At 50.4% G+C, this 18,486-nt stretch overlaps 1 protein-coding gene across 1 annotated transcript; it reads right to left on the bottom strand.

Moving 5' to 3' along the window:
- Window positions 1–937: 937 nt before the first annotated feature.
- Window positions 938–18,456, bottom strand: LOC127033218 (E3 ubiquitin-protein ligase TRIM7-like). The gene is made up of 7 exons (XM_050921005.1): window positions 18,040–18,456; window positions 13,916–14,011; window positions 11,902–12,132; window positions 10,248–10,270; window positions 5,288–5,403; window positions 4,149–4,181; window positions 938–1,675 (listed from the first exon to the last, which is right to left on the bottom strand). The coding sequence occupies exons 1-7, from the start codon at window positions 18,454–18,456 to the stop codon at window positions 1,152–1,154; spliced, it is 1,440 nt and encodes a 479-aa protein (XP_050776962.1). The 3' UTR covers window positions 938–1,151.
- Between the last annotated feature and the right edge of the window lie 30 nt (window positions 18,457–18,486).

Below are 18,486 nucleotides of genomic sequence, written 5' to 3' on the forward strand. Positions count from 1 at the left end.
TGTTCCTCCAGCTTGTGGCCATCCAGGGGCTGTGCTCCTGCAGCTGGTCCCATCTCCTGCTTCTTGCAATGCACAGCGGCCTGCCCACCCCGCCCTGAGCATCCCTGCAGAGCTGGGGAGAGGGGAACCAGGGACCCATGGCCAGGATTCTCTGAGCAATGGGGGAGAAACGGACTCAGATGGGCCCGGGGTGCTGGGAGAGGGGTGCAGAAGAACTAGGCCGGGACAGTCAATTATTGTCAAGGTCCAAATTTCTTGGTCAAGTTATAGCCCAAGTCCAGACTCCACAGAAACATTTCCCAGAGGATGCTGTTGATAAGTAAATAAAAAGATTTCATGGTCCATTCAGTAGTGTCTGGTGGTCTGGATTTGGCTTGTGGTGCCCCTGTTGACTGCCCCAGAACATGGCAACATGAGGAAGAGTTGTTGGATGAAAGAGAAGAGGCCATGCAATCTACTGGGTCAGTTTTCAGAGCGGTGGCTGTGTTAGTGTGTACCAGGAAAAACAGCGAGGAGTCCTTGTGGCACCTTAGAGACCAATACATTTATTTGGGCATAAACTTTCATGGGCTAAAACCCACTTCATCGGATGCATGGAGTGGAAAGTACAGTAAGCTGGTCCTGGGCTCTGATTGGTGGACCCCTGGGGGGGCCTGATGGGTCCCCAGCCTCTGTGTACCCCAAGCCAATGGGCAGGATGTTGTCTGTGCAGATGGGTCCTTCTTGCTCAGCTCTGCTTCCCCTGCGATACCTGCCCTGATCTCCTGGGAACCTCTCCCCACCTGGTGCCGGCTTTGCCCTCGGGTCTGTCCCCTCCACCCGTGCCCCTGGCATTTTCAGCCAGCCCCCCCTGCTCTCCCCTCCCCCAGCTCCTTCAGCCAGGCCTCCCCCCTGCTCTCCACTCCCCCCAGTTGAGGGGTCTCTCCCTGGCCCTTCCTTCCTTAGTGGGACCGCCCCCCAGTTGGCCTCCTAGGAGCACAGAGACCCAGCCTAGAGCCTCCCACAGACCTCTACAGCCACAGAGCTATGGGTAGAGCATCAGCCCCCTTCAGCCCTGTCTGTGTGGGGCAGCCTGGCTGAGTCCTCCAGGTCACAGAGATCGGGGGGCGGGGGGCTAAAGGAGCCTGTTTCGTGGGCACAGACAGGGCACCTCAGGGACACAGGGTGAGCTGCACATTAGAACCAGGCCAGAAGATCGGGCGGATTCTCTCCCCGGCGAAAGAGGCCGGTGGGAAAGTGACCATCGGGTCCCCGGTACCAGCATCAAAAAACGCCACCCGCCCCCCTTCATAGTCCAGATAAACCTGGATCCTGCGGGGTCCCCAGCTCGGGGAAAAGAGGATGCTCTTCGCAGGGGACGTGGGAGCCCAGTACTGATCCTCCCAGCACCACACAGCCCAGATCCCCTGCTCAGGGGTAAAGCTGATCCGTCCCTTCCTGCTCACAGACTCTCTGGCCACCCCCATGCCCCAGACTCCCCCCGCCTCCATCCCCACTTCCCAATAATGTCTGCCAGAGGTGAATCCTTCAGAGCCCAGCACACAGCGCAAACTGTCAAATCTCTCAGGGTTGTCGGGCAGATCCTGCCTTGTGTGTCTTCCCCATCTCACACCTTTCCGATCCGCAGACAGGATGAGTCGGGGATGGGCCGTGTCTGGATCCAGGGTCACGTTCGCTGCAGAGAGAGAATCAGAGCGTGAGGGGCAGAGCTCAGCCCTGGGGCAGGGTCTGATCGTGTCGGTGACAGAACCTGCCCCAGCTGGGGAGTGAACCAGGCAACCTCCCACCTCCCGGATTTACCCAGCTCTGCATGGGGAGCAGCGCTGAGATCTCAGTCATGGGCAGGGGGGATTCACACACCTGACCAGGGCCGGTGCAAGGATGTTTCGCGCCCTAGGAGAAACTTGCACCCTCCCCCTCGCACCGCCACCCTGAGGTGCTCCCCCGACAGCAGCCCCCCGCCCCGCCCTGAGGCATCCCTCCCCCCGCCCCAGCTCTCCCCTGCTCTGAACACGAGTACCCCGAGCACGCCGTGGTGGCTTCACTTCTCTCACTTTCCAGGCTTGCGGTGCCTAAGCCGATTGTCGCTGCAAGCCTGGGAGGCGGGAGAAGTGAAGCCACCACGGCGTGCTTGGGGCGGGGTGAGCTGGGGAGAGGAGTTCCCCTGCGTGCCGCCCCCCACTTACTTGCTGCAGGCGGCCCTCCCCGCGCTCCCCTGCCCCTGCTCCCTCTGCCTAAATGCCGGCTGCGACTGAAGCAGCCAAAGATCCGTCCGCCGCGGTCGCTGCCAAAGAAAATGACGCCCCCCAAATGCCAGCGGTCGCCTAAATGGTTGCACTGGCCCTGCCCCTAACAGAGCCAGTTCAGGGACAGAGTGAAAGGATCAGTTGTAAACAAGACACGAGAAGTCATTCTTCCGCTTTACTCTGCACTGGTTAGGCCTCAACTGGAGTATTGTGTCCAGTTCTGGGCACTGCATTTCAAGAAAGATGTGGAGAAATTGGAGAGGGTCCAGAGAAGAGAAACGAGAATGATTAAAGGTCTTGAGAACATGACCTATGAAGGAGGCTGAAGGAATTGGGTTTGTTTAGTTTGGAAAAGAAAAGACTGAGAGGGGACATGATAGCAGTTTTCAGGTATCTAAAAGGGTGTCATCAGGAGGAGGGCGAAAACTTGTTCACCTTAGCCTCCAATGAGAGAACAAGAAGCAATGGGCTTAAACTGCAGCAAGGGAGATTTAGGTTGGACGTTAGGAAAAAGTTCCTAACTGTCAGGGTAGTTAAACACTGGAATAGATTGCCTAGGGAAGTTGTGGAATCTCCATCTCTGGAGATATTTAAGAGTAGGTTAGATAAATGTCTATGCGGGATGGTCTAGACAGTATTTGGTCCTGCCATGAGGGCAGGGGACTGGACCCAATGACCTCTCGAGGTCCCTTCCAGTCCTAGAGTCTATGAGTCTAGGAGTCTATGAGCCAGGTTCCCAGACCCAGAGTCTGAGTCCCGGTCTACACTACGAGTTTATACCGAATTTAGCAGTGTTAAACCAAATTAACCCTGCACCTGTCCACGCAACAAAGCCCTTTATATCGATATAAAGGGCTCTTAATACCAATATCTGTACTCCTCCTCGACGAGGGGATTAGCGCTGAAATCGGTATTGCCATTTCGGATTAGGGTTAGTGTGGCCACAATTCGACGGTATTGGCCTCCGGGCGGTATCCCACAGTGCACCATTGTGGCCACTCTGGACAGCAATCTGAACTCGGATGCACTGGCCAAGTAGACAGGAAAAGCCCCGCGAACTTCTGAATTTCATTTCTTGTTTGCCCAGCGTGGAGCTCTGATCAGTATGGGTGGCCATGCAGTCCCAAATCCAAAAAGAGCTCCAGCATGGACCGTACGGGAGATACTGGATCTGATCGCTGTACGGGGAGATGAATCTGTTCTGTCACAGCTCCGTTCCAAAAGATGAACTGCCAAAGCATTTGAAAAAATCTCCAAGGCCACGATGGACAGAGGCCATAACAGGGACTCAACACAGTGCTGCGTGGCAAGCATCACGGAAAGCCAAAGAATCAAATGGATGCTCATGGAGGGAGGGAGTGGGGACAGAGGACTCCAGCTATCCCACAGTCCCTGCAGTTTCCGAAAACCATTTGCATTCTTGGCTGAGCTCCCAATGCCTGAAGGGTCAAAAACATTGTTGCGGGTGGTTCACAGTTTATGTCATCAGCCTCCCCCCCATTCTTCATTGTACCACTTGTGCATTTATTACTAATAATACTATTGCCAGGGGATGTGATGTATGTGCATGAAGAGTTCTGAGAATGAGGTGAGATGTTCCTCTATGATTTTCCAAAAGGCTCATTTTTAAACTCTTAGATCTCTGCACAGATACACTGCTCGCCCCCCCTCCCGCACCCCAGCCCATCTGGTTACCCCAACCACTAGTTACAAATTCTAAATTCTAATAGAGAAAAGAATCGACTTTTCTGTTTTTAGGAAAGATCTGGGCAGCCACCAGTAATATGTTGCTCAGCTCCTGTCAAATATAAAATTGAAACAAAACCTGAACTATGGTGCTGCCAATGAGCCACCATAATTCATAGGAAAGTTTTCACTCCCTCTTTGATATGAGAAATTTACCTTTGTCCAACCGCTCTCTAGACGACAGTGAGTCTGGAGGAAGAAATGGGTGAAAAAGACAAAATGTCAGGTTGTCGTGTTTAGGGATATATTCACATTGTTAATGTTCTAACACAAAAGCAAAATGAAAAGAAAACGAGCTTTATGAAGTTCTACTTAAGTGCAGTTCAGACCAATACAATTCATTACACGTCACTAAATAACCCCAAACATTAAAAACTAAGGACATGACCTAAGGTTATATGACAGACCCAGAGATGTTTTGCCAGAAATTAAACACTTGTGGCTGGCCCATGACAGCTGATTTGGGCTCGCAGGGCTCAGGCAATGAGGCTGTTTCATTGCGGGGTAGATGCTCGGGCTTGGGCAGAGGCCTGAGCTGTGGGACCCTGTGACGGGAGAGGGTCGCAGAGCCCAGGCTCCAGCCTGAGCCCAAACCTCGTGAGCTGGAGTCGGCGGACACAGGCCAGCCAGGGGTGTTTAATTGCTGTGTAGAGAAACCCGCCCCCACTCCTAGAGCCACGGCCCAGTCTTGGCCCCAGCTCTGGGGAGAGGGGGCAGAGACAGGGGTAAGGGGGGTGCCAGGTAAAAAGTTTGGTGACCACAAGCTTTCGGCACCCCCACTGCAAAAATTGTTCCAGTGCCAGTGTCTGCGCACCCCCTGTGGGGCTGGAGCTGTGAGCGCTGGCTCAGCATGCTAAGGGGGAAGCCCCGAGCCTCCAGGGCCCTGCGGGGGAGTGGTCAGTGATTGATTTTTTTTCTGTGGGTCAATGGCCCGTGATAGAAAAAAGGTTCCCCAGCCCTGCTGTAAAGCAAGAGAGGGGTATGGACGCACAGGAGGACTTGCAGACAAAAAAATCCAAAAAACCCCATACAGCAAGAACAGTGAATTCAGCAGGAAGCTCAAACTCACATTAATGTTCATAGCTGCTAGGAAAGGAAAACCTGCAGGCAGTCCGAATGTAGGCCCCTAACCCAGCGTGTGTGTGCTGTACCCCGAGCTGAGCAGGGAATTCACAGGTTCCAAATGATTAGCTGACTATCTCAGTCCACAATCATTGTCCCGAAGAGATTTGCCCAGCTCTGCCAATTAGCAGTGTAACATAGGTGAGAAAATTCCCCAGGTGCCTGGTTATTACCTTTGAATTTCTTCATTATGGTCTCCAGAGATGCATTTCTTTGAGACGATTCCCAGATTCTCCATTTCAGTTCAGAAGAGAAGGCCTCTGGGTTCTGAAACTTCTCCCTCTCGCATCTGAAGAACAACCCAGTGTTACTCGGTGTGGAGTTCGTTCATATTTGTGTTTTACTAACATGTATTTAACTCTAGTGAATGGCTGTAGCTCAGCAGACCCTGGAGGATTAAATTCTCTGTTGCCCCAGGAATAGGTCCAATACCAGCTTGGACACTACAAGTTTCCCCTTCGTTTTGGTGAGGCCAGTATTGGAAAACTGCATCCAGTTCTGGTGTCCTCATTTTAAAATGTACATTGAAAAAGTGGAGCCGGTGCAGAGAAGACCCACAAATCTGATTTGAGGGCTGGTGAAAATGCCTTGCCCTGAGAGAACCCCAGCACTTGAGTGTGGGTATAAATATCGTCATGGGGAGAACGGATTTGGTACTAAAGGGGTCCTCAGTTTAGCAAACAAAGGCACAACAAGGACCAATGGCTGGAAGCTGAAGCCAGAGACATTCCCATGGGAAATCAGACAGACATTGTTAGCAGTGCGGGTGGATTAACCATTGGCAGAAACTGCCACGGGAAGTGGTGGATTCTCCATCTCTGGACGGGCGCCAGAACAGGAGGGCCGTGGCCCCATCACTTTTAAAAGTGGGAGAGCTCTGCTCTCTGCCTTGGTACCTGCCTTACAGGCAAGGGATGGCGGAGGGGGCGGAGAGGCGCGAGCAGGGGAGGGGTCTCGGGGACGGAGGTGGAGCAGGGGTGCGGCCATCATTTGGGTGCCACTGGCCCCCCCACTTCTAGGGAGCTTCAGGTGTTACTGTGTGTTGATGTCTTTAAATCAGGACTGACTGGCTTTCTGGAAGGTGCTTTAGCCAACGCACGTTAGGATTTAGTCAAGTACAAGTTATTGGGCTGAACTCAGGAATAACTGGGTGAAATTTAAGGATCTGTGATACATCGGCACCGAGTCCGTGGTCAGAAAAAGAAATGGTCAGTCCACCAACTCCGGGGTTCTCAGCTTACAAAGACCAGCGTGTGTCCAGCGCTGGAGCTGGGGGGAACGGGCTGGTGCCTTCTCTTGCTGGTTCGTCAATGGCTGGGAGATGATTCATGTAACACAGCTGGGCGGGTCCCTCCCATAGGTGTCTGTGTCAGTGCAGGGCCTGTCAGGCTTGTAGCTTAACATCAGCATCATGGGGCGAGAGGCAGCCCAGATTGGGGATCTGGAGGGCTCAGCAGTCCCACAGTCCAGGCTGCACCCTGGGAACCCGTCGCACTGATATAAATCTCCCTTGTGGCAAATTAAACTGATTCCTTCTTGTTCTGCCCTCAGGGGACGTGAAGAACAACTGGTCACTGCTCTCTGTAGAACAGCTTCTGACAGATTTGAAGACTGTTATCAGGCCCTGCCTCAGTCTTCTCTTCTCTAGACTAAACACACCCATTTATTTCAACCTTCCTCACAGCTCACCCAGTCTAAACCTCAGATCATTTCTGTTGCTCTCCTCTGAACTCTCTCCAATTTGTCCACATCTTTCTTAAAGTTGAGGCCTCCCTGTGGCAAGAAGGGAGGAACAACGTCCTCCTGTGTCTTACATTGACACTCCTGTTAAAACAGCTGTGGTGGGTGTTCACCCCACATCAGCCCCCGGAAAGGGTGAAGGAAGCAGAGAAAGAGGAGATTAGTGAGACAGGCCACACACGGGGGGTTTAGGCCAGAGAAGTAACCCCTGGTTGGACGATGGAGCTCAGCTGAGCAGGTGGGGGCTAAGCTAGTGTAAGCAGAGTCAGGATAAGCTCTACCCTGACATCTGGTGGAAAGAATTTCAGAGAGTGTATTTGCATAGGCACGCCTACCCCATCCCAGGCTGCCGAGCTGTGGGACTGCTTTGTGACAGAAATGACTCAACCTCAGTTGGGTGGTACTTGCTAGACAAGGGACATGGGTTCCAAAACCCAGTGAATTGAGAGAGGCTGGGGACAGGTATCTGTGCCTGGTGGTGCAGTCTCCTTGTGGAGCCAGAAGCACCAGTTCCACCCACTCCTCTCTCCACTGTGGAATGTCAGAGTTGATTTTTTTATTCCCTTAAGAATCTAGATACAGGTGACTGAGCTGAACTCACTTTGGGCTAATGGTGCACTAGCACTGGGGCTCCCCTACTAAGAGCTGAGATCACTAAGAGTTGAAATCACTAAAGAGCTGAAATTACTGAGCTGAGAGCCCTGAGTACTGTGCTAACTAGTGGGGAGCCTGAAGCTATACTGTGGAACAGAGCAGCTGGCGGAGTGGAGCAGTTTGTGGGCACAGCTGGAGCGGATCACGGGACAGCTGGTGGAGCAGAGCGGCTGGCAGAGAGGAGTAGCTGTGGGACGGGTGGAGCGGCCCACAGAGCGAGCGGAGCCGAGCAGTTTGCAGGGACAACTGGAGCAGCTCACGGGACAGCTGGCGGAGCAGAGCAGCTGGTGGAGCGGAGCAGTTTGTGGAGACGGCTGGAGCGGATCACGGGACAGCTGGTGGAGCAGAGCGGCTGGCAGAGTGGAGTAGCTGTGGGACGGGTGGAGTGCCCCACAGAGCCGAGCAGTTTGCAGGGACAACTGGAGCAGCTCACAGGACAGCTGGTGGAGCAGAGCAGCTGGTGGAGCGGAGCAGTTTATGAGGAAGGCTGGAGGAGCAGAGTGGAGCGGTTGGTAAAGCGGAGCAGTTCGTGGAGAAGGCGGGAGCAGAACCCACGGAGAGGCAGGGCAGGTGGCCCCGGACCACGTAAGGTGTCCCTTTCTACCCAGGCTGGTGGGGAGGGACCTCTGCAGATAGACTCTTGAACTTTGGGGTTGCACTGACCCAGGACAGAGACTTTTGGATTGTGGGACTTTTGGGACTGTGGGTGATTTGGGGGTTGCTGGACTCAAGAACCCAGGGAAAAGGACACGGCCCAATTTCCTGGGGTGGATCTTTGCTCATAGTTTGGTCTAGGAACTCTAGTTAAGGTGTTCTCCCAATTTAGTGCTTGTTTATCTCATGTAATTAAACCTTTTCTGCTACACCGATACTCTGTGCTTGCAAGAGGGGAAGCATTGCCTCTTTGAGGCACCTAGGGGTGTGTGTAAGATTTTCCCAGGTCACTGGGTGGGGGCTCGAGCTGGTTTGGCATTGGGTTATTGAACGGAACCCCTGGATACTGAACCCGGCCCTTGTTGCTGCCAACTCAGAGGGGCAGAAGGGTTACACTAGTATAAAGTCAGGAAGGTGGCAGCAGAAATGGCTGCAGTGAGGAAGTCTGCAGCCCCCTCTGTGCATTTGAAAGGGAAAGAGGGACCCAGGGAGAGAACAGCCTGCTGGGAGCCTGGCCCTGGGGGAGGGAATAGGTAGACTCACAGGGCTAGAGGGGACAGCCAGGGTCACCTGGTCTAACCCCTGTAAGAGAGAAGGGTGGAGATGAAGGCCTGTGGGAGGGGAGTAGGAAGCAGCCCAGGAAGTGAGCAGACGTTGCCTGCATGTGGCAGGGTCCATGGGCTGGACCCTGGAGCAGTGGGCAGCTCGAGTTCCCCTACCAGCCATGGAGGGAGTGACATTGCCTGGGCAGTGGGACCAGTGAGACTCTGCACCCCAGAAGGGGAAACCGTTTAGTGACCTGGCTGGAGGGCTGAGTCATGAAGAGGAAGCTGCAGCTCTTGGAGAGAGAGATGAGGCTGCAGAGTGAGAGAGAGACAACGGGGGGAGAGACGCAAGGGGAGGGGTTGGACCTGGAAGAGCTAATCCCCAGACCAGCCAGGAGGCAGCAGCACCTGCGGTGACTACAGCACCCTGGGACAGCATCCCACAATGACATGTGCCTTTTTCACAAGAGCAGCACACTGCCGCCTCCCTCACTGCGTGATCCACTTCAACCCCCAGATCTTTTTCCGCAGTCCTGCTGCCACCCCAGTGATTCCCCATTTCCTAGTTGTACATTTGATTTTTCCTTCCAACGTGCAGCACTTTGTCTCCATTGAACGTCCCCTGAAATTGATTTTAATCCTTCCTCCCTCCGCCCTTTGTCTCTTGCGTCTGTTTAGACTGTAACCTCCCTGGGGCAGGGACTGTCTCTGTCGGTGTGTCTGTGCAGCACCCAGCAGGTTGGGCCCTGGTTTTGGCTTGAGCCTCCAGGCACTGCCATAGCACTACTGATAATAGCACGTTATAAACTCCTCGGAGCAGGGAATGTCTCTTCTATCGTATCTCTTGCCACGCCCAGCACACGGCTAGAGCTCACTGCATAATTAGAAACAATTAACAAGCAGCTCATTGAACAGTCATCAGATGGCCCTGACTTTCCATCCCTACCATCCTAGGTGGAGTTTGTAGTCTATGACCTAGAAATGAGAGACCCATTCTCCAGCCCCAATCCCCTGAGGTCTCCATTCCACCAGCCACACTACAAATAACACCCCGTCTGTAGGTCAGTCACTCTTTTCTCAGGCTGCTCTATTCTGGAGTCTAGTCAAAATGACAACAGCCCCGAGATTAGATTTAACAGAGGGAGATTGGGAACAGGGCTGGCTCCAGGCCCCAGCGCGCCAAGCGCGTGCTTGGGGCAGCATGCCATGGGGGGCGCTCTGCCGGTTGCCGGGAGGGCGGCAGGCGACTCCGGTGGACCTCACACAGGCGTCCCTGCGGAGGGTCCACTGGTCCCGCGGCTCCGGTGGAGCAACCGCAGGCACGCCTGCGGGAGGTCCACCGGAGCCGCGGGACCAGCCAGCGGCAGAGCGCCCCCCACAGCATGCCACCGTGCTTGGGAAGGCGAAATGGCTAGAGCCGGCCCTGATTGGGAATCAGCCCCACACTCTGCACTGCTGGGCCATGGGGAGCCAGGTCTCATGTTTAAAATCCCTTCCCTGCATTGGGAAGTGAAAGGGAGAGTGAGAAGGAGCCACCTACCTGCTCAAGGTGCCTTTGATGTCCTAGAGGGGAGAGATAAAAGGAATTTCAGTCCCATCTCTCACACTAGGGATCCCTCCTGCTCTGGAGGGGACTCACTTTGTCCTCATAGTTCGAGATTCAAAGAGAAAATTGTTTGTTATTTATTAATGTAAACAAAAACATTAAATGTGCTGCCTTTGCTCTTTCGGAGAAGTGCTCTGACTGCAGGAGCTGGGCCCAGGAAGTTTGTATAAGGAGGCACACAGGCTCTCTGTGGAATGACATTTGGATAACCACCCAGCGCATGGAACCAGAGGGCTCAGTCTTGCGATGTGCTGAACAAGGATCTCCCTAACACTCACAGGTTTGGGGAAAATCCCCTCCTGCAGACTCCAGGGGGTCCAGCGGGAGGGATGCTCCCATGCTGTAAACTCTCTCCCCACTCGCCCACACACACTCTGAAGGTCTGTCCTGTGGGCTTCTTGACATGCATAGGAAGGTGGAGCTGGGTGAGAACAATGGGTGTGGGGTACAGAGTAACCCAGGGCCAATCACTATCCTACACCCCAGGTTCCATGAAGGACACCTGAGGAGTGAAGACTCCTGCCCACAGCAGATACTGGTCACAACAGATAATCTGACCCTAGATATCAGCTAGAGACGTCCAGGATGTTACATTTTATTTCTTGCCTTTTTTTCTTTTTTTTTGCTAGTTAGAGGCACTTTTTGAAAAATAAAATCATCAGAAGGCTTTTGGAATTCTAACGACTACTTACACGTTCAGGCTACCATAAGTAACTAACAGCTTCCCTGTCTAACTTCAGTTCTGGCAGAGAAAATCATCACAGCCTCAGACCCCAGGTATCAGTTTTAAGGCCAATATTTTCCCTTTTTGTGACATGTACGAAAAGTGGCAAAATCAGGCTTTAAATGGAATTGTAGCTTCAATCATAGCTATTTCCATAATTAAAGACTGATTCCATCTTTACTCTTTTGGCGTTAGTGTTTGGAACACAGGAAATGCCAGACTGGATCAGACTGGATGTCCATCTAATCACTATTCAGTCGCCAAAGGCGGACAATGCGAGATGCTTCAGAGGAAGGTGTCGGATAATCTGCCTTCTACATTCTCATCCTTCTCTCTAACCGTTAGCGACTTGCTGAAGCAATGAAGCATGAGGTTTAAGATCACTCTGCGTATTCTTGTTATCCATATAAATATCTGATCACTTTTTGAGTTTTGCTAAATGCTTGGTCTCAGCAACATCCAGCGGCAATGAGTTCCACCGTCTAACTATGTGGTGTGTGAAAAATTGTTCATTGCATCGGCTTTGAATTTGTCACCTTCTAATTTTATTGAATGTCTCTTTGTTCTTGCATTATGAGACAGGGAGAACAGAGTTTGGAGTCTGTGATTTTTGGAGGAGTTTTCTCCCAGTAGAATTCAAAAGAAGAATTTCTTTTCATTTAGGGCTCGATCCAACGCTCGTTGTACTCAAGAAGTATATTTCCATTGACTTTACTGGGCATTTTATCAAGCCCTTAAGGAACAATAATGTATATTGTAGCAATACTGTATGTTCTGACCATTCAGTCCTACACTCAAAAGTGAAGGGTTAGGAGACTTTCTTGCCCTGTGAAATGTTCTGGGCTGTTTCTAACACCGTCTCACCTGCAGGAATTCACTCGCTGGCTGCTGGCTCTTCTGCTCCATCTCACTGATCAAGGAACTGAAAGAAGATATTTCCTCAGATAATTTGGCAACATACTCAGCCCTCCTCTTTCCAATTTCCTGATTTAGCTCTTCCAACTGGGCCAGCAGGAATCGCTCTTGTTCCTCCAAAAACTGGTACAGTTGCTGAAATTCAGACACAATTTTCTGCCTCCCAGTTTTTAGCTGTTGCTGAAATGACAAATTCACACAGGAAAAACACAGGTCAAGGACAAGGCTATGGAGTGAGTCATGGGACATTTTATAAATCCATGGGATATTTATTGCATGAGGCAGCAACCCCACAGAATTTAACTCCTGATATTTTATGGAAAACATAGTCTATGCTCAGTAGACAGAAGATTTTCCAATAGATTTTCAAGAGTCCTAACTGGTGTTTAGAATATGAATTTTTCTTGCATGATGTGGATAATCTGTGATCAGTGGTTTCTAGAGAACCAGATCCTTCCAATAACAGGAGGCACGGCACAGCAGGTGTGGGATTCAGAACTGACTGGCAAGGATTATTTTAGTAGAGGAAACAGTAGAACCCAAACTAAGAAGCACTAGACTTGAACTGGGGAACACAAGCTGTCCACAAAATACAGAGAGACATAAAGGGCATTTAAAAAAAAATTTGAGTTCCATCATTTGCAGCCATGAGTTCTGAAAATAGTTTCGGATACATACTATTTGGCCCACCATAAATGTTGGATTTTAAGCTGCACAGGGACCTTGAGCACAAATTGAGTTGCTGGGAAGACCCCAATGTGCACATGCAAATTTGAGTTTGCAGGGTGCTTAGGGATGAATGCATGTGAACTGGATAGAAGCCCACCAATTCATGGCGTTTCTGGAGCACTCTCTGGCCCCTGATACCCTAGGACCAAGGAAATCAGACCAGATTTCGACCCAGATCTTCTCCATGGCAATGTCTAGCAGCGATACCATTAAGGGCCTGTTCCAAAGCTCACTGAACTGAACAGGAGTCTTTCCAATGATGTCCTTGTGCTTTGTTTTCAGCACTAAGTGAACCTCCTCCTCTGGGGCAGCAGATTCCTAGAGCAGCTGCACTGATTGTCCAGTTGTGGTTCTATCTGTTCAAAGTGCAGCTGGCCATAAAAGTGGGGGGTGGGGGAATTTGCAAAAATAATTGAAATTTCAAAGTTGTTTCCATTTCTTAGTTTTCAAAATGAAACTTCTTTTGATTTGTTTGAAAATATGTTGAAATAACTTTTGAAAAATGTGTCATTTTTCTTTCTCCCTTTTCTCAAAATGGAACAAAAGAGGGTTAATTCCCCCCCATTTTTCTTTTTAGTACTTCCTCTCTGTACCTCTTCAAAAGAGTTCCCAGTTTTGAAAAAGTGGCAAAAAGAAAAAGGAAAAACTAAGGGGAAAAAACCTGGAAATTATTCACTTTAGTGCACTCAGGAGAAAAAAGGACTAAAAAGAGAAAGAAAGAAAGAAAGAGATAAAAAACAAACATGAATGTTTTAAAATTTTTCAGCTTTTTGAAAGCAAAATGAAAATTTCAGTTTGAAATGACACAAAAATGTTTGTTCCATTTTGAAATTTCCTGTCAAAAAATTGGAATATGTGTTGCGAGTGACTTTTTCCCCATGAAAAAAATTGTTTTCTACTAAACCCCTTTTATGTGCAGGAAGCTTTTTTTGGTTGAAACTTTTCAACCAGCTTTAGTTGAAAGACTAAAGGAGAAACTGCTGGTAAGTAAAGAAATTACACTCGAATTAGCAGTAACAATATTTGGATGATTAAAGCTCTTTCTTTAATGCAGCATTCTCCTGCTTACTCTCAATTAAAGCAGAACAGTTTTTCTTTACAATGGGAAGAAAGAAGCGATCATCTTTCACGAATGAGAACGTGTTACTCACTGTTCCTCTGATGACACTCAGACTAAACTGTGTATTGATAATGTCCCTGTGCACATCTGCATCTGAGTAATAACGGCACCTACCAGCAGTTCCTGGCTTTTATCTTCCCCACTCAGTTTAAATGACAGAATCTCTTCTCTCTCTTTCTTCAAACTCTCCAAACGGCTCCGAATTTGGTTCTAAGAAATGAAAAACTGGTTTAGTTTTGGTTGTTTTTGGAGGATTCCCCCATTTCTTTATATTTGCAAAAATATCAAATGCATAATAAAATGGGTAAGAGCTCTAACCACTTGACTATACAGTCAGTCTCATGCTTGTGGTCTCTCTCTCTCTCTGGCCCAGATGACGTTTTATCCCCAGTGCAATAGCTTTTCCAGGGGCAAGGGAGGGAGCCCCGCTTCACAATACCCATGGGTAGGGCACTCCCCTGAGAGATGGCAGATCCCTGTACCAAGCTCTTCTCCTCATCAGGTGGAAAAGGGACTTGAACCAGTGTTTCCTACTTCCCAGGTGAGTACCCTAACCCTGGGCTAAGAGTTAGGAAGGAGGCTGCCTCTGTGTGTACCAGCTTGTGGGGTCTGGTCTGGCAGGTGTGTTCATAGGCCACCTACTAGGTTGGGCCCCACACTCTATTTAGGCAGCCGAACGCCTCTCTTCCTCCAGACTGTGAATCGCTCAGGGCTTAGGTGGGAAGTAGAAGTCCGGATGCCCAGAGGGAGGCAGCACTGCAGTGTGCGTGTCTAGAAATATAGAGATGGTGTAAAAGCTGGAAGGAGCCAGAAAGGCCCAGACCAACATTTTAGTCAATAAAATTGTTGTAAAAACCAGCAGGTGCTTTTACAGACAGTTAAGAACAATATTTTAGTAACGAGAACAGACTCATAACACATTGTGCTCCTGGGGGAATTCAGTGCCGTTGCACAATGCAGGATTTTGCAGAAATTAATGTTGGGCACCAAAAATTTCCTCCCCTCCCCCCCCCCGAAATGGACTGCAGAGACGTTGGTGCCACTAGGGCCTGGGACTTGCAAACAGAGACAATACCAAGGGGAGGGAGTGTTCCTAGCAGTTGCCAGCTCACCCTGAGGGCAGGAAGGGGGCAGCAGGAAGCAGGAAACTCTGGACTTAGCATGAGGCTGTTTCTCCTTCTGGATCCCTGGGCTCTGTGGGAGACGGGCTGTGAGTGTCTGTGCCAGGGGGAACCTCCCAGCTGGGCTCTGGGGGGGACGGGCTGTGAGTGTCTGGCCCCCCGACTGGGCTCTGGCAGGGAGAAGGCAAAGAAGCAGGAACTGGGCTGTTGTCGGGGTTTCTTTAACTCTCTACCCCGGGGTAAATTTTGTGTGTGTCTGTATTGTTACAGACAGACTTGCTGATAGGTATTTTGAAATAAATTACCAAAATAATTGAAACTGGTGTGATTGTTTAGTGTTATTTTGACAAACAAAATTTGCAGAATTTTAAAATATTGTGCACAGAATTTTAAATGTTTTGGTGCAGAATTCCCCCAAGAGTAACATTGTCACTAACTCATTGTGGCTCAAAACCATCTTTTAAACACCAATAAATAAATAAATGAATAAAATAATAAATAAACCCTAAAAGACCTTGGGGACGATATTTTGCCACTGAGACCTGATTAACAGCTGATTGTCATTAACCTCCTCCAGCCCAGAACCCTTTTCTAACCAAAGAGGAGCCTGAACAGTCAGTTCTGAAGTGGCTCGGGAGATCGAAGTTTCACATACAGGTGAGACTGATATAATGCTAATGAGAAACTCGTCTGAACCGACCTTTAACCTGGGTTTTTGGGGGATAATTCGCTTTATTACTAAACCCACCCAGAAGATTTGGTTCCAAAGAGGCACAGAGGACAATATGCTGCATGTAACACAAGCGAGAGCAGAACAGTACTACTGAAAACACCAGCCAAACTAGCCTTTCACCACTTTAATCATCCTACACTCTCATCGGTTGCATCTTGACAACCATCCAGTCAGTGTGTGTGTCTCACCCATAACTCTAATCTGATTCACGCAAAGCTTTGTGGAATATTTAACAAAACCTAAAGTTGACAGGTTCACAAATACAATAAAATAGATTGTTTACTCTTTTTCCCCTCCAGTGTGCGTAGTTTAGTTTCTGTGTATACATTGGGACCACTTTCACTGCAAGAAGCACTGGACATTTTAAGAAATCCCATAAAAGACAAAATATCGACTCTTCCAGCTTCTAAGCCAAAAAATGTCCAGCTGCTCGCATACAGTTATGAAGGGCAAAAGGACAAAAAACGATGACTGGAGGGGTGATCAGTACAAATGGATGCACAGAGGAAGACATTTTTCCCGACGGGGGGAGCCTCTGGTAAAGCAGAGATATTTTTGAAGACTGATCGATACATATGAGGTTTTGTGTCACAGATATGGATATGAAGTTCTTGGTGGAAATGTGGACAAAGTGATTGTTCCTTATTTGGGACAAGACATAACACCTGACCCATGTGTGTCCTATAGGAAAATGAGAAAATATCCCTTGAGATCTCCTGGTCATACGCTGCCAACTGTACTGTCAAGAGTTGTGGAGCAGAAACATTTAGGCCCATCTAAAAATTACCAGTGAAAAACAACGGACTCTAGCGTCTCAGCTGCACACATGAGAGTGACTCTTCTCAAAAATTAACAAGAAATAAAAAATGTGTGAAAAAGAGAAAAGCAGACTCAGTCACAACGATTAGTGATGTCTAAGACCTTCATTGTCCCCAGGAAGGGTTTGTGTGTCCCTGAAATCTCTGCAAGTTGGGACCTTCCAGACATTACTGGTATTTTTTAAGAGGTGACAATATTGAAGCCAACTACACTTGTTCATATGCCACGTTTCAGCCAGGAGACTTTTCCTCTCCCTCTTCATGTGCCTTTTTTTGGGAAAATCCAGCGATTCCTGTGGCTGCACTCAGGGCCTGCTCTAGTTTTTTTGACGCCCCAAGCAAATAATTTTTTGGCTGCCCCTCACCCTAGCCCTGGGCTCTCACCCGCCACCAATGCCCTCCACCACCCACAGCCCCTGCCGCTCCAGTTCTGGGCTCTCTTCTCCCCCCCAGCACTGGGCTTGGCCCCCCACCCCACCCCACCCAACCAGCACTCCCTGCTGCCCCAGCCCTGGGCTCTCTCTCCTCCCCACACCTGCACGTCCTGCCACCCCAGCCCTGGGCTCTCCCCCCTCCCCCCGCTCCCCACCACCAGTGCTGACTCCGCCTGCTCCCCCCTCACCTCCAGCCGGTCCGGTGCTGGCAGGGTCAGGGTAAGCAGCAGGTTCCTGGGCTGCACCTCAGCCCAGGGTCCCTCCAGGCAGGGCTCCCGCCTCCAGGACCGTCCAGGATCTGGAAGGGCAGAGCCAGGGGACCGCCCTGGCAGGGGGCTGAGGAGCTGGGGCAGGGTAGCCCCAGAGGGAGCAGATCCCCAGAGAGTGGGACACGGGACCTGCACGGCAGCGCCCTGCCTCTATGGACCCGCTGTTACTTCTGGCTGCCCTGCCGCCACCCCTAGGCAGCTCGGGCTGCTTCACCGAGCCCTGGCGCTGGGAGGTGGCCGCCCTGCTGCACCTGCAGGCAGCTCCGTGAGCCCTGCGGGCATCCCCCAGCCTGAGTGTCCCCCACTCAGAGCCTGCCTGGCCAGCCACAAGGTGCGGATGCTGCTCCCCCGCAGCGTGAACCGCAGTGGCCCTAGGGCACCCCCAGTGCACGATGCGCTGCTGCTGCCGGGGCCAGCTCTAGGCTTTTGCAAAAAAAAGAGATGGCTGGAATACCACTCCTGAAAATGAGCCGCCCCAAGGACGTGCTTGGTGTGCTGGTGCCTAGAGCCGGCCCTGGCTGCACTGGTTCACGACAAGTGCACAACACAAGCACACAAGATGATTTTTCATTCCTAGCAGAATCTGTGGCCCAGGTCGGCAGCAGTTCCACTGTAGCGGCACTGGGCTGTAGGTTGTACGTTTCAGCCCCTGGGCAATTCAGAACTGACTTTTCTGGGTCCTTATTGGTGTTAAAAATGGTTTGGGGCGGGACCAGGTTAATAACGGTGTGTTATGTCTGTTCTCATTGCTAAAGTATTGTTTGTAAGGGGGTCTGACCGTATCCGCTGGTTTTTGCCATAATTTTTTTTTATTAAAATGCTGTTCCTGGCCATTGTAGTTTTACTGTCCTGTGATTTCTTACCTTGTAATCCTCAGCAGCCTCCTCTATGACAACTGCAGCATGTTCTTTGTGATCTCCGGACAGGTGGCAAACCACACAAATGGGCGTTTGATCCTCTTGGCAGAAGACATCTAAAGCCCTCTGGTGTTTTTCACACACTGTCCCAACTTCTGGTTCTTTTGCTGGCTCCTGTGTAAGCTTTCTGGAAGCTTCTACGATATTCCTCAGCTGTCTGTTTGGTTTGAAGCTTCTCTGGGAAAAGATTTCTTTGCACTCAGGACAGGGGAACTTTATACGCAATCGCTTCCAGCACTGAGCGATGCAGGCCTGGCAGAAATGGTGCCCGCAAGGTAGAGACACTGGGTCTTTAAAATAATCTAGACACACCAAACAAGTCAGTTCACCTAGGAGCAGTTGTTCTGGAGTCACAGCAGCCATGGCTGCTTCTGCAGAGAAGAGAAGAATTTA

The sequence above is a fragment of the Gopherus flavomarginatus genome, chromosome 12 (assembly GCF_025201925.1).
Source record: "Gopherus flavomarginatus isolate rGopFla2 chromosome 12, rGopFla2.mat.asm, whole genome shotgun sequence".
NCBI lineage: Eukaryota > Metazoa > Chordata > Testudines > Testudinidae > Gopherus > Gopherus flavomarginatus.

What these genes read in the sequence shown, in the direction of transcription:
- LOC127033218 (XM_050921005.1), bottom strand. Translation starts at nt 18,456, where the DNA reads ATGGCTGCTGTGACTCCAGAACAACTGCTCCTAGGTGAACTGACTTGT. An exon ending in ATAAAAGCCAGGAACTGCTG is followed by an intron (nt 12,133 to 13,915) that starts GTAGGTGCCGTT and finishes TTGTCATTTCAG; the next exon opens with CAACAGCTAAAAACTGGGAG. An exon ending in CATAATGAAGAAATTCAAAG is followed by an intron (nt 4,182 to 5,287) that starts GTAATAACCAGG and finishes TTCTTCCTCCAG; the next exon opens with ACTCACTGTCGTCTAGAGAG.